We start from the raw sequence: 25798 nt of genomic DNA, 5'->3' as shown, positions 1-25798 counted from the left end.
CTCTTTGTCTTCATCTTCCTCTTTCCGTCTGTATGAGTTTCGGTCTCAGAGATCAAACATTGAATTAGAAAATCATGATTCTGAATTAAAAAAAAACCAACAATTCTTCTTCCTCTTTTGGACCTTTCAAATATTGGCATTTTCATAAAACAAAGGTCAGTTTTGTTGTAGAATGTCCTTGTCTTGGGCTTGTCTACTTAATGCTTATATCTTGGTCACACATTGCTGGCAAAAAAAAAAAAAAATTATGTAATGATGCTGTGCTCTTCTCAGAGGGTCACCATGCAAAGGCACCTGATGTTTTATCTCACGGATAGTGATGCTAACTATTGCTTCGCTGAGTTCATAAACTTTCCCACTGTGATGCTTGAGTATTAGCGGGTGGAGTGATATTTTACTCATTGCTTCCTGGGTGCCCAACTGATAGACTGGCAATCGTCCCTGGCACCGACCTCACAGAACTTAAAGTGTAGTTAGCAGTGGAGTGTAGTCTTTGATGGTAGATTGAACGCTATAAGAAAGTGGTCACAGGAGCCTTGTTAGAAGCAGTAAATGGTGTGAGCTCAAAGGCAGGTAAGGAAGACTCCTATTAGTGTGGACAAGGAAAATTCTGTGGAAGACATTGCACATAGTATGGAACCTATAAATACTTGTTAAAATTGCATGTTAAAACAGCTTAGAAAACTGAACTGACTTTGAATGAATGGTTTCGTATTTTACTGCTGCCTTCAGTGCAGGTAGCAGTTTGCCAAGTTTGCTGACGGCAACAGTTCAATTCATGTAATTTATATATATATATATATATATATATATATATATATATATATATAGAGAGAGAGAGAGAGAGAGAGAGAGAGAGAGAGAGAGAGAGAGAGAGAGAAACCAACCTAACTTTCTTGTGGCTTTTCCTTCCCTTGCTACCAGTGCGGACCCCAGAAGGCAGTATTCGGCTATACTGTAAAGGCGCAGACACCGTAATTTATGAGCGGCTCCATCCGATGAATCCTACGAAGCAAGAAACACAGGATGCCCTGGATGTACGTCTTACTTTGCCCCATCTGCTAGAGTGTCCATTCTTGCCTTCTGGGCTGTCTCTCCAGTGAAATGAGAACTTTGCTCACTCTTAGCTAATGCTCCCCTTGCTTTGGTGTCATGGGCTGGGGACACCAAAGTAGGGACATGGTGGGTAGTGCTTTTGCTCTTGCTGCAGTGTCCTCGGTTGTGAAGCCCTTTCTCAGCATCCAGGTCTTCAGGGCTGGTACGAGGGAATACTGGCTCATGGCTCTTCCAGGGACCTTGAGCAAGGAGCTAGCTGCCTTGAGGTATAGGCTTAACAACTCTCTGGTTGCCAAGAGTTTTACCAAATTCTAGCTATGGAGTGGAGGAAAGAAAGCATTTCCAGATGTCAGGGTAATGAAGCAAAATATGGGACCCCTGAGCTCTGATGCCTTTGTTGTGACCCATATAGTCCATAGCTGCCACATGCACAGTATAAATGTAAGCATAAGTGTAATTTTGAAAATGAATTTTTGGAGAAGTAACTCTTGTTTGCATGGGTGGCTTTTGTCTTGTAAATCAAACAGGTCTTTGCTAGTGAGACTCTCCGAACCCTGTGCCTGTGCTACAGGGAAATTGAAGAGAAGGAGTTTGCAGAATGGAACAAAACGTTTATGGCTGCCAGCGTGGCCTCGACCAACCGGGATGAAGCTTTGGATAAAGTGTACGAAGAGATTGAGAAGGACCTGATTGTGAGTTCAACATTGATGACTTGCTCTTTGACATTCTCAACTGTTAAAGTTGTGTGTTATTGTGTTACTGGTAGCATGGTTTAGGGAGAGTTCTTTGATGGGCACAGTTGGTACAAAGAGCTACATCATTTGAATTTTTCTCGTTAGACAAACAATAAAAATTTCGTATCGTGGAAGAAAAACCAAAATAGAAAACCTCTCTCTCTCTCTCTCTCTCTCTCTCTCTCTCTCTCTCTCTCTCTCTCTCTCTCTCTCTCTCCCGCACTCCCTCCCTCCCTCCCTCCCTCCCTCCCTCCCTCCCCCCCCCTCTCTCTCTCTCTCTCTCTTTCTGTTTTTGCTATACTGACTTGGCTGGCCTAGCACTTGCTTTGTGGTTCATAGCAGTAAAAAAATTTTATTTCCTATTAAAATGGCAAAAAGAAAACAAACATTTAGTGATTTCGTTGGGAGAATTACTAAAGCACTTTAATTAAAGTTGTAGTAAATCTTTTATCAAAACAATTAAAATGTTTTGAAAGTCAAACATGTTTTTTTTTTATTTATATTAATGGGAAATAATCAACCAAAGGGTAGTACTGCCGTTAGCTTGGGAAACAGCCCCAAAGACAATGCAAGTGAACCTTTAACAGCTTTTTGTGCTTGTACTTTTCTGTTTGGAGAGAGAGAGAAATAAAAAACACACCATGTAGCCCAGGCAGTCTCTAACTTGTAGGTGAGCCCTCTACCTCTGCCTCTTTAGTGCTAGATTTTTCAGGGTGAGAACCCACACCCTGTGTCTATCTTGCCCTTTCTGCCTTGGTAAATTAAACCCTAGAGAAGTAGTTTTGAAGCCTTTGGTCTGAGTCAAGCATGCAATGTCCCAGCTTTGGATGATGGTACTACCAATGCCATCAGAGCTATAGCTGGTGTTGTATGACTGGTCTCCTTTTTCAGAAATAGGCAAACTGAATTTAAAGACACTTCTTATATGCTATTTTTTAAAATATGTCTTCCAGCTCTTGGGGGCTACTGCTATTGAAGACAAGCTACAGGACGGAGTTCCAGAAACCATTTCAAAACTTGCTAAAGCTGACATTAAGATCTGGGTACTTACAGGAGACAAAAAGGGTAATCCATCTCATGGGGGAGGGTGTGTTGGCTAAGTCACAATATTTATAGCTGCTATTCCTTTGCCTATGATGACCTTCATAGGCTTCCCAGCCTGTAGGGATGGAGGTGCTCCCTCCTCTCAAAAGCCTTCCTCCTAGTCCAGCCTATGCTGACCACTTCCTTCCCTGAACTCCATCAGCAGCAGAGCTTGCTCCTTAGAATTTAAGCCTCATTTTGTCTTATCTCTCCAGCCAGAGGTGAGCTCCTATCTGGGAAAGGCTATGCCCCTGTCCCTGATTTGTCTCCAGCTCTCTGCCTTTGTTGAACATAGACTAAAACAATACAAAATGTTGCTACAATAGCTCTGGTTTTCATGCCTGTTGTGTCTTGAAAATTACAACAAACCTTTTATGTGCTAGGAAGCTGTTGGGCATTTAAACCTAGGACTGAATGACTCACCATTCAGCGTTGATGCCTTATCCTCCAGTCCGTCCCCGAGAAATCATTGTCTCTCATTCCGACACTCTCCCAAGCACAGTCCTGGCCTTTGACAAACACCAAATAGATGTTAGGGGAAAGAAGCAAGTGGGGTCTTTGGTAGCAGCCCCATGTGAGGGTTCAGACTTTGATTCTGACTTATTACAGAGAAAAAAATTCTCTTTTTTATGCGGTTTCTGTACATTACTACAGGAAAAACAGCGTATTTGGTTGAATGTGGTGAGGATCATAAGTTGAAAACGTCATCAAGGAATCCCTCAAATGCTTAAAATCTAAAACTCTTTGAGCCCTGATATGATGACACCTGACCTCATGGTACACTGGGCATGGTTAGAACACGCATGATGTGTATAAAGTTGCCCAAGTGATCCATATAAAATTGCCCTCAGGTGGCGTGGGTACGGTTCATATGGAATACAAGTGAATTTGTGTTCAGACGTACATTCCATCCTCCAGATATCATGCGTGTGTGCACACTCCAAAGCCACAAATCTCAAACACTTCTGATCCCAAGCATTTCAGATAAGGGATACTCAACATGGTTTAGATAAGCAGAAGTAACAGTTGGCTTAATTTTAATCTGTCATAGAAACTGCGGAAAACATAGGTTTTGCCTGTGAACTTCTGACAGAAGACACTACTATCTGCTACGGGGAGGACATAAAGTAAGTACCCGCTGTGGGTGGACATAAGGTACCTGTTATGGGAGGACATTGTAAGTACATGCTGTGGGAGAAGACAGGTAAGTACTAGGCCTGCAGGATGGGAGGATATAGTTTGGGTTTTTCTTTTGGGTTGATTTTTTTTTTAAACAAAGTCAAGACTAGATGCAGAAGGCAGAAAATATGGAGAAATTAGAGCTAGATCATGTACTTGGGTCTCTTTCTCATGTTCAAATGAAATAAATATCGATCTCCATATTACCATGGTTCATTTTGAACAGATTTCAGTCTTAGGGGGATCCAAGAGCTTTAAGGAGCCATTTTTCTCTATTCCTTAGAAAATCTCCTATTTAAATATTGGAAAACCGGGAGCCAGCCCTGGGAATACAGGGGCATGCAGCCATACCGAGGCTACTGCAGGGGTGCTGGACCTTCAAACTCAGGTCTTCATGCCTTTCTGTCAGTCACTGCTCCCTGACCCACCTGCCCAGCCCCATTGCTAGCAAGTTAATATAAATTATGTTTATGTCCCTTTTCTAGGGACTTCATCTTTTGAAACAGACATGAGAGACAATGAAAGTTGTCCCAGCATGAAAGTGTTAATGAGTTATACAGTGTAGGTAGGCCATCTCTTGGTGGTCTCTAAAGAGAGCATACCTGATATTTCAAGGCTGGGCTTGTGCTGGGCCATTCATCAGCCCCTAATCAGTTGTAGCAAACCTGGAAACGTATAATATAAAGGCACAGTCTTGTTACAAGCCGCAAGCTTCCTGTGATGCGTTTACTGCTGGCTTAGTCGTTCCATTTATTCCTCAAGCTTTTTTTTTTTTTTAAATCACAGTCTTGTCTAATGGCACAAAGTCAAATTAAACTGTTACTACACATCTGTTGTGTGTCCTAACGCAGGATGGGGTTGATGGGACTTTCTCATGCAGACAGTCAGCTCTGTGAGCCACTCCAGTGCAGTAGGCAATTTGCTGAGTTAGGTGAAGTTGGTAGCTATATGATATACATTACTTCTGCTTGAATTAAAGCACATAAACCATGCCTCTTTGAATTGGCAAATTTTGAAAAATACCAATAAGCATGTTTACTTAAGTAGTTTTTAATTGCAAGCAATTTGGTTAAGTACCATATGGTTTTATTTACATTTTATACGTGGGCGGGGGGGTAAATAATTTTCCAATCTTTCTTCTGAGAGTGGTAGATTGGGCCTAAGCCAAGATAAACGACACATTTATCCAAACAATCAAATTTTATAAACATTCTCTCAGCCAACTTTCCATTTATAGACAGATGAGCCATCTTCCTAGATGGCTCTTTAAAACGATGGTTCCTGTCAAATAGTTCAAACAGGCAACCTCACATTCTGCACCAGTCTCTTAACGACCTACTCCCATTCATTTCTGAACTTGGAAGGGAGAATTAAATTGGTGTGGAAGGAAGTTAATAAATACCCAATCTGGACAGTGCTTCTAAGTTTTTTGTTTTGTTTTGTTTATTTGTTTATTATTGTGTATGCACATGCCATGGCACCTTTGTGGGGGGCAGGGGCAGCCTTATGGAGCCAGTTCTCTCCCTTCCAGTGTCCCATGGGCTCTCAGGCTCATACAGCAGACGTCGTGGCTCATGGAGCCACCTCGCCAGCCCAGAAGCGATGGTTCTAATTGGGATTGACTTTTGCCTTCCAGGCATCATTGGCAGTGTCTGAAAATCTCTTTGGTGGGTAGACCAGGGGGAGAAGGTTCTCTAGGGCTCTAGTGGGCAGAAGCTAAGAGGATGTTAAACTTTATAGAAAGGTTCTATGTTCTAGAATAGCTTGCCGCATAGGATGGAGAATTATCTGGCTCCAGATCCCAAGGTTGAGAAACCTGCTTCTGAAAACAAAGACTGGTGGCGGTGTGTGTTGAATGGGGAAAGGCTCAGGCCGAGGGCAGAGACCTGAGTCCTTTTGCTAGATTTCCCATCAGCTCCCTGCAAGTAAAATCACGTCACTTCTTTCTGCCTTTGTTTTTTAATTTGCCACACAAGGAGATTGGCCTCTTCTACTCTAAAGCTCCATGACTCACTTCCCCATAATATGGAAGCATTATAATAATTTTTAAAGCAGTCAGAAGGCTGGAGAGGTGGCTCAGCAATTAAGAGCGCAGACTGCTCTTGCAGAGGACCCACGTTCAGCTCCCACCACCCATGTCAGGCAGCTCAGCACCCACACATGTGACGAACAGACGCATACCTATACACATAACTAAATATAAAAATAAATCTTAAAAAAATAAAGCACTGAGAATTTTGAAAAGCAGATAGAGTTTTGAGTATGTGGAAATGAGCTTTTTTTTCCCCTGTCATACAGTAGAGTGGTGAAATTCTCATCAAGACCACCTCCCTTCTCTTGCTTATGTTACCTGCATCATGATTTGGGTCTTTCCCAAGTGGTAAAATACCAAGGTCATGGTGCCCCACAGTAAAGGTGCCAGCACTTAGACATGTCTTCACAGCGGAGGCACTGTGACTGAGGGGCATACGAAAGTGTCATGAATTCTTAGGAATATGCCAATCAAAATCACAGAATATGACTTCTTTCTGCACGACCAGAAAATAAAGAAAGAACCCAATAATAAGTGCCAGTGAGGCTTTAAGGGCCAGCACTCTGGTGTGCATCTGTGGGATGAAGCCTTGCGTGGCTGCTAGATTCTGGTGAGGCTGCGAGGGATCGGAACGCTGGTGTGCGTTGGTGGGGTGAAAAGCACATGGCCACAGTATGAGCCTTCCTCGAGTGCTTTAAAAATAGAATTTTCACATTGTTCAGTCATCCTACCCTGGGTGCCTACTCAGAGGAATTGAAAGCAGGATTTTGAAAAGGTATAGGCCCAACCACACGTTTATAGCACCGCTCACAATAGCCAAGAGGTGGAAGCAATCCACGCGTCCGTTAAGGTATGAGCTGGATAAGCAAACATCGGCATCTCCACACAATGGACTCTCTCTCACCCTTCAGAAGGAAAGGAGTGACATGTTGCATATGTAGTACTGATGGACTTGAAGATCAGCGATGTGAGCCTCACAAGACAGACTGGCTCCACGTGCAGACAGGGTCCACACAGCTGAACTACACACTCAGCAATGTGATAAGTGTCAGGCTGGGGACTTTATAGCATGATTTCTAAAAGTGATATCAAAATTAAAGTCTAGAGCCAGGCATGGTAGTGCACGTTCTTTAATCCCAGAATTTGGGAGGCAGAATTTGGTGAGTTCGAGGCCAGCTGGTTTAAATAGTGAGCTCCAGGCCTATCAGGGGTACATAGTGAGACCCTGTCTCAAAATAAAATAAAAATCTAAAGTCTTGTATAAGCATATGTTTTAAATATTTACTTATTTCCCCATAGTTCTCTTCTTCACACGAGGATGGAGAATCAGAGAAACAGAGGTGGAGTCTCGTCGAAGTTTGTACCCCCTGTGTATGAACCCTTTTTTCCACCTGGAGAAAACCGTGCCTTAATCATCACTGGCTCGTGGTTGGTGTGTATCAGTAGTGAGTCTTCACCTGTCACTCAAACAAGTCCCGTGGGGCCATTCTTGATGGCTTTGCATATTAATTGCTTGTCAATCTAAAAATCTCTTAGCCTATAAAAGCAAGTGGGACCTTTTAAAGTTTGAGTCTTTTTTTTAAAAAAAATTTATTTATTTATTATGTATACAATATTCTGTCTGTGTGTCTGCAGACCAGAAGAGGGCAGCAGACCTCATTACAGATGGTTGTGAGCCACCATGTGGTTGCCGGGAATTGAACTCATGACCTTTGGAAGAGCAGGCAATGCTCTTAACCACTGAGCCATCTCTCCAGCCCCCTTGAGTCTTAGCATTAGAGGATAGCTAAAAGAAATTAAAGCAAAATGGTGAAATTGATTATCCAGACATTTCAACAAGTGGGTAATGTCCACTTTTCCTTTAAAGATATGCAGATGTCCTATATGCTTATTGTAAGTCTTTTTTTATTCAAAGCTAAGTGTTAAAGCACATGAACTTTGCGTCCCATGACTCGAGTCTTGGTGTAAGCACTAAAGTGTTCGGTGGTGTTTTCTCCCTCTGATGTCACAGAACGAAATCCTTCTAGAGAAGAAGACCAAGAGAAGTAAGATCCTGAAGCTGAAATTCCCAAGGACGGAGGAAGAGAGACGGATGCGGACGCAGAGTAAGAGACGGCTGGAAGAGAAGAAAGAACAGCGGCAGAAGAACTTTGTGGACCTGGCCTGCGAGTGTAGCGCTGTCATCTGCTGTCGCGTCACCCCCAAGCAGAAGGCCATGGTGGTCGATCTGGTGAAGAGGTACAAGAAGGCCATCACGCTAGCCATTGGAGACGGGGCCAATGACGTGAACATGATCAAAAGTGAGTTGTGTGTGTGTGTGGCCTGTGACACCCCCCTGGCTGGACAGAAATCGTAGGAACATGGGGGCGGGGGTGTTGCTTCAGTTCCATGGCTGAGGCATCATGAGGCAGGTATCACTGAAAGCATTTAGCTGTGCCCTGCCTTGATTTACCCTCAGGAAGCCTGCAGTATGCCCAGCAGCCTGGGACTCACTGAACGTCAAGTAAGAGATGAGCTGTAGGTGGGAAAATCATAGTTTTCTTTATGTGCGGTGTGGTCTTTTTTTTCCCCCAAGATGGCTCATTTCCTGTAGTTTTAAGGGTTTATCAAAAAGCTTAATATTTTTAACTGTTGTTTCTATCCTTATTAAAAATTCAGGGGCACCTTTAATCCCAGCACTCGGGAGGCAGAGGCAGGCGGATCTCTGTGAGTTCGAGGCCAGCCTGGTCTACAAGAGCTAGTTCCAGGACAGGCTCTAAAAAAGCTACAGAGAAACCCTGTCTCGAAAAACCAAAAAAAAAAAAAAATTCAGGGGCACGGCAAATAAAGTCTATTTTTTTCCTTAATGTACTGAAAACTCTTGATATGTAATAAATTCTGCAAGAGATTTTGCTGGACTCAGCATGAACTGTTAACTCTCTTTGGTATTCGTTTTTGAGGATATGTTTTCTTATCTAAGAACTGAAGGAAACATTCTACCACAGTCTCATGGTCTTGCTCTCCCGTTGGAGGAGACCAGCTACTCACCACGGAAGGGCTGTCTTGCAAAGACATGGCTGCACCAATGTTAGAGGATGCAGATCAGACCTCTGGTCCTCACCCGTGTGCCCCATCCTGGTTCTTTTTTTTTCTTTTTTTTTTCTTTTTTCTTTTTTGCCTATAGTACTGTAAGGTAACTCAGGTGGATTATCTTCTAGCCAAAGTGTTTCAGATTTTGGAGATTTTCCATTTTGGAAAAAAAAAAAAATTGCATGGGTTTCACTTTTTGCATGCTGCTCAGCTGTTTTCATGCACTGGAGCATTTTAGATTTTAAATGAGGGGTTTTCAACTTCTGAAAGGTTATGAAAACACCCAAGCTGCCTTGACCCGAGTATCGCTTCCCTTCTTACTACCAAACTCCTGCGTCAGCTGGGCGGGGGGGGGGGGGGGGGGGGGGGGGGGGGGGAGGCGGGGATTCAGCTCAGGCTCATTTTCTCATCTGGAACCAGGAAAGTGTCTTCTCCACCCTCTCATTCTGTGATGTCACCTCGTTGCTGCTAAAGTGAATTAGTGTGTGGCTGTACACACCCAGGCACGCCCTGTTGTGCCAAGGAGCGTAAGCGTATCACATACAACCAGGTCTTAATTCAGTCTATTTTATGACTCACAAACCCATCTCTTTCTTTCCTCAGATTCTTCTCCTCCTTTCCTCCTTGGTATGTGCTAAGAGTCTCCCAACTCTGCCCTCTTCAGCAGGAGCCATCTGTATGACGTATGTCTTCTTGCTTTTTACCAATGCACGTATCTGTCGCCACTGCCAGTATCATCCCCCTCTGCTATCTGTTCTGTGCCCAGCCCACCACACAGATGCCACTGCCTGCTCTGAGTCAGTCCCTCCTTCCTCTGTGGCCAGCTCTGGATTATTTTCCTATCATGTACCTGACATGACTGTAACTTCCTATGGCAAAAGAACAACTCAAACATAGGTTTTATTCAGTTACACTGTAGACCTCTAGAGGTCCTGGAAGGGAAGGGGCCTTACAGACTTGTCATTTTATTAATGATGGAACCTTCAAAAGTTTCCTTCCTGGGTTTACCATCTGCCTTCGAGAGGGCAAAGCAAGGGAACATAGAAGAACTTCATGTGAGCCCTGTTTTCTGAAGTTATTTACACTTTTATTTTAAAAATCTTCATTTACTTATTTAACGCGTGTGTGCATGCATGTGTGCAAGTATATGTATAGGCATGTGTGTGTGCATGTGTACATGTAGGGGTGGGGCAGCAGCATGCATGTGGAGTAGGAGTTAGTTCTCTCCTTTTAACATGTGGGTTCTAGGGATTGAACTCAGGTCAGCAGGCCTGGCAGCAATCACCTTTAAAGCAGTGATTCATCCTGCTGGCCCAAGCTGTTTTAACTTTTTTATTAATATTATTATATGCTTAGTGTGTGTAATTTAGGAGCATCCATTTGAGATAGAAATGTAGAAAACTGGAGCCTACTAAGAAGTTGTCCAAATGGTATCTGTGCCTGTTTTTATCTGTAACAGTTTTCTGCTGTATCAAGAATAGTTTACACGGAAAGATAAAAATCCCATGTTCTCTCTCATATGCAGATTCTAGCTTATAATTTTATATGCATGCATGTGACGGGGCATACATGTAGGTTAGGTTACAGCACTAGAATGGAAATCGATCATAGAAGGGCTGGGGAGGAGATGTTGAAGCAGGTAAAGGGGGAAATAGGACAAATAAGATCTGTAAATAGAAAGGAGGTGAGGAGAGAGGCAAGGAGGGCAGGATACCGGGGTAGCAGTCAAGAAACAGGAAAGACAAGGGGCTGGCAGAGAGCCCACAGAAATGCATTTTGTTTGAAAATGCCATAACAAAACCTACTGTTGTGTATGCTAATTAAAACAATAATCTAAACAGAGTAATATATGTTGGGCCAGCAAAATGACTCAACACATAAGGGTGCTTGCTGCCAAGCCTAACGACCTGAATTCAGTCTCCAGAACCTATAGTGAAATGAGAACCAATTCCTGAAAGTCCTCTGACCCCCACACATGTGTCTGTCCACAGACATGCAAAATCACAAACACTCAAATGCATATACACTTTCATACAGATGCACACATACATATGCACTCACATATGTGCTCACACTTACATGCACTCTCACGTGTACACACACACACACACTTACATACAAACACTTGGGGGGTTGATAATAACTTGTTAAAAGAATACTATATGGAAAGGGTAGATTGAAATTGAGGTATTGAAAGTAAACCGGCCATTGGCTAATATGTTTCCTGCACTTTCATAGACATGAAGAAAATGCCACCATGCTATTTTGCCCCTAGCAAAAATTCCACTCTTTCTCAGGCTGCCCTTTCCCTGCCTTGTGCCCGAGGGTGTCTCACGTGAGCTGAATGAGAGCTGCCTCTTCTTGGCCTTAGACTCCAAGAATACTCACACATAAATTGTGAGAGATGAAATAAACGCAGGAAGCCTTAGGAAGTAATCAGTTTGGAGGAATTATGAAGGTGTGTTTACTAGTGAAGGTTAGACCGCATTTGGGATTCCATGAAAACTGAGGTGCCAGTGACCTACCAAAAGCCACACCCCTCAAGAAAACTTACTCCCCAACTCCCATCAGCCATCAACCAGCTGGCAATAGCCCCTGGGATAGGGGTGAGACCTCCCCAGCCCCTCCTCCACCATGCTGGATTTGCTGACTGCCCTCATCTTGTACAGGTGACCCCAGCAGCTGCGAGGCCATGAATGTAGCAGCCATGTTGTATCTTGAAGGCAGAATGCCACAGAACTCCTGCCCATCCCCCGGCTCTTACATTCTTCCTGCCTTGTCTTTCCACAGTGTTTCCTACGGGTGTGAGTGTAGATGTTCCATTTAGAGCAGAGCACTCAACCATCACTGATTCTCAGTACTTTGACCAGTTATGAGTCTCTGCACAGACAGCTGCCCACTACAAAACCAAACCAAATATGCCTCTGACTAAGGCTGTTGAGCACAGCCCCAGTCTGTGGGAATGGACATAATTGTTTAGAAGGCAATTTGACAACATGAGCTTTTAGCAAAACAACAGTACTAGGTTCTGTGTTTAGATTTTAGGGGGACACAATGTTGCCTTAGGAGTCACTGTCCTCAGCTACCCTGCGAGCTGTGCCAATGTTCGTTTTCACACACTGCTCCATGAAAAAGTTGGAGACCAAAGTGGAGGACAGAGTGCCTCTTCCCCGGGGCTTGGCAGCCCACTGGGAATCTCAGCATTTCTCTCTGTAGCCTGGGCAGAGACAGGGGAGGCCATGGTTTGCTAGGAAAGCAGTTTGGCAACCCCAACTGTTTGAAAGCACTGTTTCTGTGTTTTCAAAAGGATTGTAAATCACTAAATGAGAGTAATTATCCTTGGTTTTCTCACCTCCCCTTCCCTCCCCTCCCCTCCTATGCTCTCCCATGCCCTTCCCTCCTTTCTGTTAGAGCTACAAAGTATAATTGAAATCATAGACCTGGATAATTTTTTATAGTTAGGTTTTAAATTTTCAGACTTTGGGCTCAAAATTGGGGATGAATTTTCAAAGCTTCTTTCTCTTTGGAAACTACTGTAGAGTGTGAAGTCACTTCTAGAGGTTGGAGTAATGGCTTGTGTTCTCCAACACATTTTCTCTAAAAGATTCCACCGTCATTGTTTATGTTCATTTTAGACCTGAACAAAATTACAGATTTTCTAATTTAAAAATGCATTTAATGGCTTTTAGATGGAGTAACAAAGTTCTGGAAACTTTTTCCTCTGCAGTGTGTATGTGCATGTGCGTGTGTGTGTGTGTGTGTGTGTGTGTGTGTGTGTTAAAGCCACAGTAGGCCTTTGAACATTGAATAAAGCATCAATTAAAATTATGTTGATTAGGAATGTTAGATGACAAAGCTTACTTAAGAAAAGAATTCATTAAAAACTATATAAAGAGGTTGAAAATGTAGGTCAGTCTGTAGAAACCTTGCCTATCATGCACAAAGCCCTGGGTGACATCCTCAACACCATATAAACCAGATATGGTCAAACAGAGCTCCACCAGGAGGTAGAGGCAGGTAGACTGGGAGTTCAAAGCCATTGTTAGCTACATAGTGAGTTAGAAACAAGCATATGAGCTATATGGTGCAAAATCTCAAAATAAAGTCAATTAAAACAAACAAGCAAACAAACATGTACAGATGTTTCACGCTAGCTAAGAAGCCAGGCTTCAGAAAGACATTGGAATCAGTACCTAAAATTGCATGGGGAACCCAATGCCTGTCAGTCTGACTGCTTACCTGTCTGTCTGTCTTACTCTCTCGAGACCTTCATAAAAAAAAAAATAAATCCATTCCACACTAAGATAATTTACATGGTAAGATTCTAAAGCCCAGTACAGTTCAGTATTAATTCAAGGATCTCAATGAGAGAGCTAGATTGATCCAAATTTCGGTTTTCTATCAGCTAAGGTTCAGTACAGAAAATGGAACCTGTTAATACAGGCTTAGAGGTGCCTTCAAAAGCTTTTAATGTACTGAAGAAGTTTCTAGACTAAGTCTCTAGCCTCTGAACCACTCACTAGAGGAGCTTCTATCTTCTAGATCTCTCTGAAGAGCTTCTCAATTGAGAAGCCTTTGCCTATCAACATCTCGGAGTTGAAAAACGGTCATGAACTCTGCTGTAGAAATATCAGAAAGGGAAGGAAATTCTAAGCTCCAGGTCACCTCAGTTTTCATGTCGTGACCGGATCTGGAGAGAGGGCTGCAATCCCAATGAGGAAAGCATGTCAAGTGGCTTTCCTGCCTCCTCTACTTACAACAAAAGGAGAATGGGAGTTAACGGGGCTAGTTCTGCAGTACCTACCATAAGTGACGACAGTTGGCTCCTCTGTGGCCCATAAAGGTGCCTGGGGCTCACCCTGTGGGTAGAAGAGATGGCTGATGCATTGGGCAGATAATCCAAATGGAATTCACCACCCACCTGAGATCCTATCACAAGTATTTATGGAGTCCCATCTGTGTTTGGTCTAACATACTCCTCCCTCTGACTTTGGATTGGAATCAGGAACTGGAGGTGGGGAACTGTGTGCAAGGCCTATTGTTTTTGTTTTGCTCTGAAACTTCTTTAAGTCGCTCAATGCCTTGGCTTAAAACCAGTGTCTAACCCACCGTTTCTTTTCCCCCTGCCCCACAGCTGCCCACATTGGTGTTGGAATAAGTGGACAAGAAGGAATGCAAGCTGTCATGTCCAGTGACTATTCTTTTGCTCAGTTCAGATACCTGCAGAGGTTGCTGCTGGTCCATGGCCGGTGGTCTTACATAAGGATGTGCAAGTTTCTACGCTACTTCTTTTACAAGAACTTTGCGTTTACTTTAGTTCATTTCTGGTACTCCTTCTTCAATGGCTACTCAGCACAGGTAATCTAGGACATTATTCTTTTAAAGCTCTTTATTCGATAGAAGTTTTGCATGGACAAAATGCTAGTTCTTTTGAACATTTTATTCACTGATTGCATCTCTGTGTGTTTAGATGCACATGCGCACCACAGGAGGTCAGACAAACAACTCTAGAGTCAGTTCTACTCTTCCATCTTCACCTGGGTTCTGGGGATCGAATTCAGGTCACCAGGCTTTTGTGGCAAGAAGCCTTCGCCTGCTGAGCCGCCTGGCCAGCCCTCCTGAACTAGTTTGCTTTTAGTATTCTTTTCTAAGTATTAAAATGTTTTAAATATTCCAATGGAGCTTCGGCATTCTGATGGACTAACCAGGGAGTACAAAACTGATAAACATGGCTGGAGAAGTGGCTCGAGGTTAAGAGTACATACTATTCCTGCCGAGGACCAGAATTTGGTTCCCAATACCCATGTCAGATGACTCACACTACCTGTAACTCCCATCCCAGAGGAACCGAAGCCCTCTTCTGGCATTTGTGGGCACCTACACGCATGTGCTCACACCCGTAAACAGATGCACATATGTAGCACATAATTTAAAAAATAAAATATTTTTTAAATGAACACTGATTTTTCTAGTATTGTCAGAATAGAGTCTTCTAGCAAGACCTCCTTGTAGCGTTCCCATGCACACCTTGAAGGAGAGAAGAGGAGGAATTGTTGCTATGGAAAGGTCTGTGATGCTACCCACTGCATAGATAAACTGGTACAGGGGTAGCTGAGGGGTGCTTTCTCTTCAAGATAGGGTTCCCACTTGGCAAGGGACAACCCTGCATGGAAAGGCAGACCTGAAGTCTGTCTTTGTGCAGGGCACACAGCCTCTCTCTTCCCTTTGCAGACGGCATACGAGGACTGGTTTATCACCCTGTACAATGTGCTCTACTCCAGCTTGCCTGTACTCCTCATGGGGCTGCTTGACCAGGTAGGAACCAGGGACTGGGCTGCTCTAGACAGACCCATCTCCTGCCCGGGATAGGACAGCATGCACATCAACGCATTCTTCTGGCCTTACTCATCCTGAGTCAACCCTAGCTCACCTGGCAAGCAGCAATGACTGCTTTATGTTCTGTTAAGAAAAGAATTTCTGTAATTCATTGTTAGCAAGAATGCTTATATGTTCCGCTCAGACATCTGGCTGTTCAGGTGCCTGAGAATCCAGCATGCTTTTTTATCGATAACTTACTGATTTAAACAGTTAAGTTTTAACACTTTCCAAAGTTGATATATTTAATTCTTAAGTCACGTTTTTATCTGACAGGCAGTTCTTAGGAAATGGATAATTAATGATAAATAAATAGGAATAATTAAGGGTTAATTTATCGGTTTCTATGTGAATATTCCTTCTCTAGATTTTTAATGATACAAATACATTACCTCAGGGGGTTAAAGAATACTCTCCACATAGTTTTTGACATTACTAATTGATTGTCTTTGTGATAATGCCCTATAGCTACCCTCTGTAAAAGTCAAATACTGGTGAGTTAAAGCTGCCTGTTTGACCTCTGCTCTGGCTTCCTGCTTGCCTTCCTAAAACACAAGGGCAAGCGGCAGCTCTTTGTGAAATGCAAGATACAAATTGTGGCATACCAACATCTTTGACCCGGTAGACAACACATTGTTCTAATTTTGTTTTCTCTTTAAGGATGTGAGTGACAAACTGAGCCTCCAGTTCCCTGGGTTGTATGTAGTGGGACAGAGGGACACCCTGTTCAACTACAGGAAGTTCTTCGTCAGTTTGCTGCATGGGGTCTTAACATCCTTGGTCCTCTTCTTCATACCACTTGGCGCTTACCTACAAACGGTGGGACAGGATGGAGAGGCACCTTCCGACTACCAGTCCTTCGCCGTCACGGTGGCCTCAGCTCTAGTAATAACGGTCAATTTCCAGGTGTGTGCCTCCCCTTGACCGTATCCTATATCCTATATCCGTTGTTACCTGTACCTAACCTCATCTTAGCATTGTTCCTCTTTCTTGCTTAAGCCGAGGATGGTTTGGTTTCGGGTTGTTGACTAGTCAAACCAAATCATACCCAAATTGCCAAATTCCATTTTCAGAATTCTTAGATCCTCTCCCCACCCCACCCCTGGCCACATTCCCCAAATGAGTGCTTTGTTTTTCTTTGCTTTCCTGACAGATTGGCTTGGATACTTCTTACTGGACCTTCGTGAATGCGTTTTCAATTTTTGGAAGCATCGCACTGTACTTTGGCATCATGTTTGACTTCCATAGCGCCGGGATACACGTTCTCTTCCCATCTGCGTTTCAGTTCACAGGTTGGTATCTCAGATTCCAGAAGTAAGAAGTAAGCATGGACTGATATCATTAGGTTACATTCTGACCTAATGACTGGGTAAGTACAAAAGTACACCAAGCATGCATTGTTTGCTTGTAAGAATTGATGTTCTAACAGGAATTCAACAGAAGCGGCTGTTTGGAAGGGCCCCTAAGCAAGGTAAAGTCATATTAAGACATAACTGCGCATCTGTTAAATTAGACAGCTTTAAGGTTAAAAAGCACAGCGAATTATAAAACTCTGCATTTTGACCAGATATTTCTACTTTAAGGTTCTTTATACAAAAGTACAAAAACTACATTGCTATGACAGTTTTAATTATTTTTTAAAAGGGTGGGTAGAAATAAGTCAAAGACGTAAGAATATTAAATTAGCAAATCAAATGACAAAATAGTAATACCATGGAAACCTAGAACTCAAAAGCTGGGTCCATCTTTGGAAATATGATCAACAGTTCAATGAACGATAAACAAAAGCTCTGGGACCAGTATTTATACCTATATAAAACATATGGTTTAAGCTCCAGAGGTTGGGGCTAGAGAGCTGGCTCAGCAGTTAAGAACACTGGTTGCTCTTCCAGATGACCTGGGTTTGACTCCCAGTACCCACATGGTGGCTCACAACCACCTGTAATTCTAGCTCCAGGGAATCTGATGCCCTCTTCTGGCTTCCAAAGGCACCAGACATGCACATAGTGCACAGGCAGGAAAGATACCCATATACATAAGATTTAAAAATAAATAGAATTTAAAAGAAAAAAACGGTCCAGAGGTCAGGGAGAAACACAGTGTCTTCTGGATCTAATGGGACCTGCTGTGATCATGAGCTCACAGAGGTTTCCTGCCCCAGGTCAAGCCAGTGGGTGTTTCAGCCCAGAGTGGGAAGGGGTTCATGAGCTCTCTGCCTTTGACAGGAACAGGCGACAGTCAGTGGCGCCTGAGGGAGTCATTTTCTTTAACAGTGTCACCTCTGGTAGATCTGCCATGATCTAGTGAATGGCGCACTCTTGAGCATATGAATAACATTAAATAGACTCAGTGGATTATTAAGAAAAAAAGAGGTTGGGAGGCAGAGGCAGGCAGATCTCTGTGAGTTCGAGGCTAGCCTGGACTACAAGAGCTAGTTCCAGGACAGGCTCCAAAGCTACAGAGAAACCCTGTCTTGAAAAACAAAGAAAAATAAATAAACAAACAAACAAATAAATAAGTAAATAAATACAAATAAATAAAAATACTCTTTTAAAAAAGAAAGAAAGAAAGAAAAGAGGAAAGGAAAGGGTAAGAAGAGGGATTGATCTGGGAACAGAGGAATGGAGTTTGAATATAATCAAAATACATTGCATGAAATTCTCAGCATATTAATTAAACTGTTAAATTTTTAAAATATGGAAAATTGGCAAATGATAGACTCCCTACGGATGTAAATTTCACAAACATAAAAATAAACATGAGCTGGTATTTGCGATATTCTCAAATAGTTTGGATTTATGATGAACAAAAGATCCCCATAACTTTTTCTCTAAATAGAAGATTGGGACTTTATGGCCAGTTGTTGGGTCGTAAAAGATTTTTGCTATGGTAACCTTTTCATTTCTGGGTGGAGTTTTCATGATTTTGTTTGTTTTGTTTTTCAAGGCAGGGTTTCTCTGTGTAACAGTCCTGGCTGTCCTGGAACTCACTGTGTAGACCAGGCTGGTTTTGAACTCACAGAGATCCACCTGCCTCTGCCTCCCCAGCACTGGGATTAAAGGCATGTGCCACCACTACCAGGCTAGTTTTCATGATTTTATTTTGTTTTTCTTACTCTTTTGATGCTTACTTAGAATATTCCTATATAAAGTATTTTAGATCTAATTTATATTTAGTATTTTAAAAACAATGACCAGGGCCAGGATTTATTGAAGCGGTGTCTAGGAGCACATTCTTTTTGGAGGGATACCTTGCTCAGCCTAGATACATGGGGGAGGGCCTTGGTCCTGCCTGGAAGTGAAGTGTCAGATTTTGTTGACTCCCCTTGAGAAGCTTTAGCCTTTCTGAGGAGTGGATGGGGGATGGGAAGAAGGGTGGAGCATGAGGAGTGGAGGGAGTGGGAACAAGGATAGCTAGGTAAAATGAAAAAAAGATTGTATTTTTAAAATTCTTAATAAAATTAAAAATAAAATAAAAACAATAATTGTGTGTACACATGCATAAATATGAATAAGACTTTAAAAACTAGAAAGGAGAATAAGAGAGACTATAAAATAGATGGCAAAGGAGGGTGGAGGATGGACAAAAGGACACACAGGAATGAAAGAGCAAAAGATACGGGGGGGGGGGGGAGTCCTTGTGGAAAATTAATAACAACAGTGGGGTGGTAAGGGAAAGGGAGACTACTAAAACACACTTTGTTTCAAAAATGCCATAGTGATACCCAATACTTTGTGTGCTGATTTTAAAAAATAAGAGTTCAAATTTGAAAAATTAGTTTTATAAACTCATGTGAATACAGAAAGCATATGGTCACCTGTTCATATTATGAAATCAGATTGCTACGTTTGATATAGAAGCCTAGACAGCAAGTCACCAGTTTCTGTGGATAAAGCCTGACTCCAGCCATAGAGCGGGTTTCGGTCTTGGGGCTGCCTAGTTGTGTTTTCTTGGCAAATTTGCTAAGTTCTCAACTCAGTTTCCTGATGTGGCTCAGATGGCTACTCCCACTGCTCAGAGGAGATGGATGGCATGACCTATATGAAACACTGTGGAGTGCCAATATTTGGGACAAATATTGGAATTTCTGGCAAAAGCTAGAAGCTAGAAACCGCTTTAACTTTTTTTTTTTTTTTTTGAATCTTTACAGCCAAATGACCCCAGAGCCTGGAACCTGCTCAGCTTGTGCTCTACCTGCGAGTTATATCCTAGCTCTAACTTCCCATTGCTTATTAGTGCAGCATTAACAAAAACATCTTTCCCATTTTGTTCCTGTTTATCTACTTGTACTAAACAACTGACCCTTTTTACTTGGCTTTGCTGGGTCTTGGCTTTAAAAAATAAAAAATAAAACTATGTATTCATGATTGGGTGTGGTGGATCACACCTGCAGTCTTGGCACGCTGAAGGCTCCACGGGAAGACCCTGTCTCAAAAACGAAAACAGAAAAAACGTCCGTTTCTGGAGCAGTTTGTAGAGCTGCCTTATCTGGTTATAAAATGCTACCCGAGACAGCCTGCTGCATGGAAGGCAAACTATGTCCTCGGGATAAAGTGCCTCTGTGAGTCATTGTCGTATCTTTCCAGGTACCGCGTCCAATGCCCTGAGACAGCCATACATTTGGCTGACCATCATCCTGACCGTGGCAGTGTGCTTACTGCCTGTTGTCGCCATCCGCTTCTTATCAATGACCATTTGGCCATCAGAAAGCGATAAGGTATATAAAGATACAGACCTGTTCTCCTCCTACGCGAGTGCCCCTTCCAGGAACCAAAGCATTTCCCAGTCCTACCTCTCCTGCAGGTTTCTGGGTTGGTGGAAAGTCTGATCAGAGTTTTATTGCTTTACTATGTCTCTTTAATTCCATCTTGAAGGATAGTGAACTTTCATACATTTGTCCATACAGCGTAGCGTGTTTTGCCCCTTTTGCTTTACAGCTTTTTTTTTTTTTTTTTTTTTTTTTTTAGAGCCTGTCCTGGACCTAGCTCTTGTAGACCAGGCTGGCCTCGAACTCACAGAGATCCGCCTGCCTCTGCCTCCCAAGTGCTGGGATTAAAGGCGTGCGCCACCACCGCCCGGCTTTATCTTAACTTCTTGCCATACAAATGGGTTAGATCCTCCCCAACTATTTAAAGTGAAATGTTATCTCCTATAATACAATTGATGTCTCAAAAAGAACACATCCTCTCCCCTTGCATAATGACTAGCAGACTTCAGGCCCGGTTGGTTGAGCTATTTAATGCTGCTTTCCCATAACTCTCCTGAGGGGAATGTCTTCAGTATCAGTTTTACCTTGTGCTAGAAGATGGCCATGGCACTTCCTGGCATCACATCTGACCCGTCAATAAACAGAGAAATAGAGGAGACTTCCATCCTTCTCATCAGCATCCTGGGAACTTCTCACACACACTTTTCTCAGGTCTCATCGGTCAGAATTAGGTTGCATGTTTCACTGAACTAACCCCACAAGGAAGAAAGCTCCTTGTCTTAAGAAGGTTGTCACTATAGGGGGAGGAGTACTCGAGCTGTATAAATCAGCAACCTGTAGAAAGGCCAGAAGTGGATTTTGGGTAAGCCTCCTTCAGTGCTCAGGAGAACTGACAGTCCACAGTGTCCAGCAAATAAGAGAGGAGCCTGGGGCTGGGTAGGCAACATGCTTGCAGGGCGAGCATGAGGACTTGAGTTTGGGTTGCAGCACACACATAAACACCCTCGCCTGGCGCCCTGCACCTGTAATTCTGGAGCTAGGGAAGTGGAGACGGGAGAATTCCTGGGACTTACTGATCAGCCAATGTAGCCAGACCTATGAGCTCCAGAACTGGTTCCATGAGAAATCAAAAATGAAGGTGGAAGTGATTGAGGAAGACATCAGACATCCCTCTCTAGCCTCCATAGCCATGTGTATACACACACACACACACACACACACACACACACACACACACACACACACACACACACACGGTATGTAGTGACATGCAGAGAAAACCTGTAGAGATTTGTCTTCAGCACATACCAGTCTGCCCTGGGACTCCAAAGACTGCTGTTCTGTTATTTTCTATTGCCCTGATAAACACCATGACCAAAAGCAACTTGGGGAGGGGAGGACAGGTTTATTTCAGCTTACAGCTCCTACCTAGGTCACTGTCTGTCCCTGAGGGAAGTCAGGACACAAGCTCAAGCAGGAACCTGGAGCCAGAAACTAAAGCAGACACTGGGGAGGAGTGCTGCTCATTGGCACCTTCTTCATGGCTTGCTCGGCCTGCTTCCTGACACTACCCAGAATCATTTGCTCAGGGCTGGAATTTTCACAGTGGGCAGGGCCCTTCCACATCAACCATCAATCAAGAAAACTCCCCCTAGACTTGCTTACAGGTCAGTCTGATGGAGGCATTTTTCTAATTAACATTTCTTCTCAGATGACTCTAGATTGTATCAAGTTGACAGAAACTAACCACTAATTTAGGAAAAGTGGGGGACTTGGTTGTCCTGGAACTTGCGATGTAGACCAGGCTGACCTCCTTTTGAGTACAGGGATTAAATTCATGGACTCCCAAGCCTGGCCGTAGTTTTCCAGTTTCTACCTGCAGGATGATAGAAGCAGTCCCCAAACTCCCGCGTCCTCCATGTCTAGTTATTCTAGCAGAGCAGGGACGTTTGTGTGTGCAGCCGCTTGGCTGGGCGAGCTTCTGTCCAGTTCCTATTGGCCAGGAGTCCTCTGCTTCTCAGACCTTTCTTTTCATGGTTTCCTTTATCCAGATCCAGAAACATCGGAAGCGATTGAAGGCCGAAGAACAGTGGAAACGGCCACAGAACGTGTTCCGGAGGGGAGCATCTTCCAGGCGCTCGGCCTATGCCTTCTCTCACCAGAGAGGCTATGCGGACCTCATCTCCTCCGGTCGCAGCATCCGCAAGAAGCGTTCGCCCCTGGATGCCATTATCGCAGAAGGCACCGCTGAGTACCGGCGCACCGTGGAGAGCTGAGCACTGGTGAAATGTCCTTTTTTTTTTTTTTTTTTAAATTCAAGACTCAGGACCTTTTTTAAGAACTAACAGACAAACTGAGTTTGTCACAGAGCTACCGAGGACAATGACCTTTATAATAAACGTCTAGGGCTGAGCTGTTAAGCAATAGCAAAGCCAAGCGATCACCTGTTATTCAGCTGATTATGTCTGCTGAGATTCAAAGGGAACGTCTGAATCCAGGCTCAATCGAGGACAATTTCCACTCAAAGATGCTACTGCACTATAAAATTACAATGACACTGTGGCCTCGGGCATGATCTCTAAGGTGTGCTTCCTGCTGCTCGTCACTTTGTTTAAAACAAAAATTGTTTTTAATTTATGAGTGCAGTAACAAAAGATTCGTAATGTGTATCCCCTGACACGAAGTGGTTTAGTGACGTTTTCAGAGCTGGTGATTGGCTTCCTGTTGCTTTACACTGAGTTATAAAATTGGAAATGAGTTTCCTTGATTGAATGTTTAAATGCAAAGTTTTATTCTGGCTTCGATTCACTACCAGGTTAAATAACACATTCCATAACTTTACTATTTCATGTTTTAGCATTTCCCTGCAGTACCAAGTGGTTTGACTCCATACTTTAATTTTTCCAAAATTGATTTTTAAAAGCTGAAGACATTATCAACTAGTATTAAGTAAGTTCCATTTGGATAAGAGAAATAAACTGTGGTGTTTGTTGTACAGTAAAGGATTATGGGTAATGATAATGGAATATTCCTGAAATGCTAGATGACAGGGATTTGAATGTTTCCAAAACAAAGAAGTGATACTGTTTGAAGAAATGAAAAAACCCTCGTGTCAACATTGTGCAATATACACATGCCCCATGGCAGGCTACCTTGTGGCTTGTTGGTAAATCCAGGGTCTTAAGTCCTATCTCAGTACCAAAAGGAAGAAATATCACATGGTATCCCATAAATATGCACAATTATGGACCAATTAAAATGAACTATTTGGGAAAGAACAGGAAGGTGCCCACTGGAAATTTAACTGTAGGTTTCCTTTGGAAGACAATACCGCTTTAGCTCTTAGGAGCCACTGGAGACATTAGAGGGCAGACACACTTTGTCATCGGGTCTTGAAGTTCCTACTACTACATACCCTGTCTACAAAGTGTCTTCAAACGCTGCCTGTGACTGCATCCAGCCAAGGATAACTATGGATGCAGCCAGCCCAAAACAAAAACTATAAATTTATTTAAAACATTATGAGATCGTATGTACACATTTACATGAAGATTCCATTGCTTGGTTCTGTAGTGTGAGCTCTGTACATTGTCTGTCACCAGGTCTGGAGCTTGGCTGTACCTGGTAGGGAGTCTGGGGAACTTTCCCCTGTGTTTCTTGGAAGTGAAGGAGAGGCCTCCTGTTCAAAACAGATAACATTTAAACAAACAAACCAAAATCCCAGAGGGCATTGACAGTACATTTGGGGATGCCCCCACCCCACAGATGGAGGTTTCTCTGTCTAACAGTCCTAGCTGTCCTAGAACTAGCTCTCGTAAACCAGGCTGGCCTCGAACTCAAAGAGATCTGCCTGCCTCTGTCTCCCGAGTGCTGGGATTGAAGGCATGCGTCACCACCACCCAGTAGGACTATTTTATAGAATTGTCCATTAAAAAGAAAATGTTTGTGTGCCCCTTACTACAAAATATTGTATGCCAGTCTTTTGGGATCCTCACACTGGCATCTGTCTTATGTCTAGAACAAAGAACAGTATTTTTTTTTATTTTGAAAAACCCTTAGGTAAGTAAGGAAAATAGCCTTGAAAAGGTAACTTAATTTTTTTTTCAGAGACTTCTTCTCATTTTGTATTTTTCACAAAGCAGTTCCCCTGCTCTAGCGGAGATGTAAATGGGTTGCAGGAGGCGATGTTTTGCCCCTTGCTAACGTCCATATCTGCCTGTGAATTCCCAAGAGGAAACCATGTGTGTAGTTCGTCTTCTGTACACAGGACAGGGAAATTTGATTGTAATCTTATAATGCTTTATCTAGGTATGATGAAAGAATGTATGCCTATCCTATGGAGGTAAATTTTTGAAAGTTTACAACTTTACCTTGTAAATAAGAATTGTATGTTTTTTTCTCTTTTTTTTTACAGAAAGTTTAGCTTGTGTAATTGTCGCTTTCAGCTTTTTCGAATGGTGGGAAAGGTTGACAATGCGTATGTGTCAAAGACTTACACTGTTGGGTGCAATATTGATAATTTTGAAATGCAAATCATAAATTATTTCTATATGCTGTAAATCTGAGATTTAATGTATATTTTTGTTTAAAAAAATAAATGCTTTAGTAAAATATTTTGTAAAGTATAGCTTTATGTCCGTGCGGTTTTGTGTATATTTTGTGTTTGTTTATTTGCAGTGAATTTGAATCCAGGGCTAGGCAGACGCTCGCCACTGAGCTGTGCTTTCCAGCTGTACAATGGTTTTCTAAGTTGGGTTGGTGGTGGTGGTGGTGATGGTGGCGGCGGCTGCGGCGGTGGTGGTATGTGTATGCCATGTATGTACCTGGTGGTGGCGGCGGTGGCAGTGGTGGTATGTGTATGCCATGTATGTACCCAGAAAAGGGTGTCAGGTCCCCTGGAACTGGAACTCTATCTAGATGGTTGTGAGCTGCTCACTGTGGGTGCTGGAAACTTAGCACAAGTCCTCTAGAAGAACAACAAGTGATCTTAATGGCTATCTCATTAACCCCCTAAGTTGTGTGTTTTATTGCCTTTGTAAGACAAGCCCTCTTAGATCCCAGGCTGCTTGAACTCCTCGCAGAGTCGAGGATGACCTTGAACTTCCAGCCTCTCCGGCAGCAGGGCTTTGTGCACACTGAGGAAGCACTCTGCTAAATTACATCCCTAGCTCCTATTGTTTGATTTTGTTTGCTTTGCTTTTGTGTGTGGAGTACATGACAAAATTCTAGTCCTATGATGATGGTTCTTGAAAGAATTTAGGGCTCCACTGCTAGAAAAGATATGGCTGAGGAAGATAATTAGACTTTCAAGGAAGAGGGAGTGGCTTTCACCCGGAGACAAAGTCTGCTCCAGGCAGCTTTCTCTCAACTCCTTGGAAGGAATAAGAGAATGGAGAAATGAGCGGCTATTCTGGAAGTACTTGCCAGAGAGCTGAAAGAAACCTGGATGAACAGGAAGGAATGAGGAGGCTAATGGGGGGGGGGGGGGGGGGGGGGGAGGGCGGGAAGCAGGAGTCCCTGTGTGAGCTGAGGTGAAGTGCCATGGCCTGGGTATAGGCCAGC

At 43.1% G+C, this 25798-nt stretch overlaps 1 protein-coding gene across 1 annotated transcript in view; it reads left to right on the top strand.

Annotated features, from left to right (window-relative positions):
- The window catches only part of Atp8b1 (ATPase phospholipid transporting 8B1), a 120555-nt gene extending 95694 nt beyond the window's left edge, over positions 1 to 24861 (top strand). Inside the window, exons 17-28 of the mRNA XM_038330135.2 lie at positions 925 to 1037; positions 1584 to 1748; positions 2744 to 2855; positions 3925 to 4000; positions 7384 to 7516; positions 8096 to 8384; positions 14288 to 14511; positions 15385 to 15468; positions 16189 to 16434; positions 16682 to 16820; positions 20115 to 20245; positions 22288 to 24861. Coding sequence (XP_038186063.1) covers positions 925 to 1037; positions 1584 to 1748; positions 2744 to 2855; positions 3925 to 4000; positions 7384 to 7516; positions 8096 to 8384; positions 14288 to 14511; positions 15385 to 15468; positions 16189 to 16434; positions 16682 to 16820; positions 20115 to 20245; positions 22288 to 22512 — 1937 coding nt within the window. The 3' untranslated portion in view covers positions 22513 to 24861. The remainder of the gene's footprint in view (positions 1 to 924; positions 1038 to 1583; positions 1749 to 2743; positions 2856 to 3924; positions 4001 to 7383; positions 7517 to 8095; positions 8385 to 14287; positions 14512 to 15384; positions 15469 to 16188; positions 16435 to 16681; positions 16821 to 20114; positions 20246 to 22287) is intronic.
- Positions 24862 to 25798: the final 937 nt, after the last annotated feature.

The sequence above is a fragment of the Arvicola amphibius genome, chromosome 5, assembly GCF_903992535.2.
Source record: "Arvicola amphibius chromosome 5, mArvAmp1.2, whole genome shotgun sequence".
NCBI lineage: Eukaryota > Metazoa > Chordata > Mammalia > Rodentia > Cricetidae > Arvicola > Arvicola amphibius.
The sequence above is the reverse complement of the archived record's forward strand: the minus strand, read 5'-3'. Positions and strand labels throughout refer to the sequence as shown.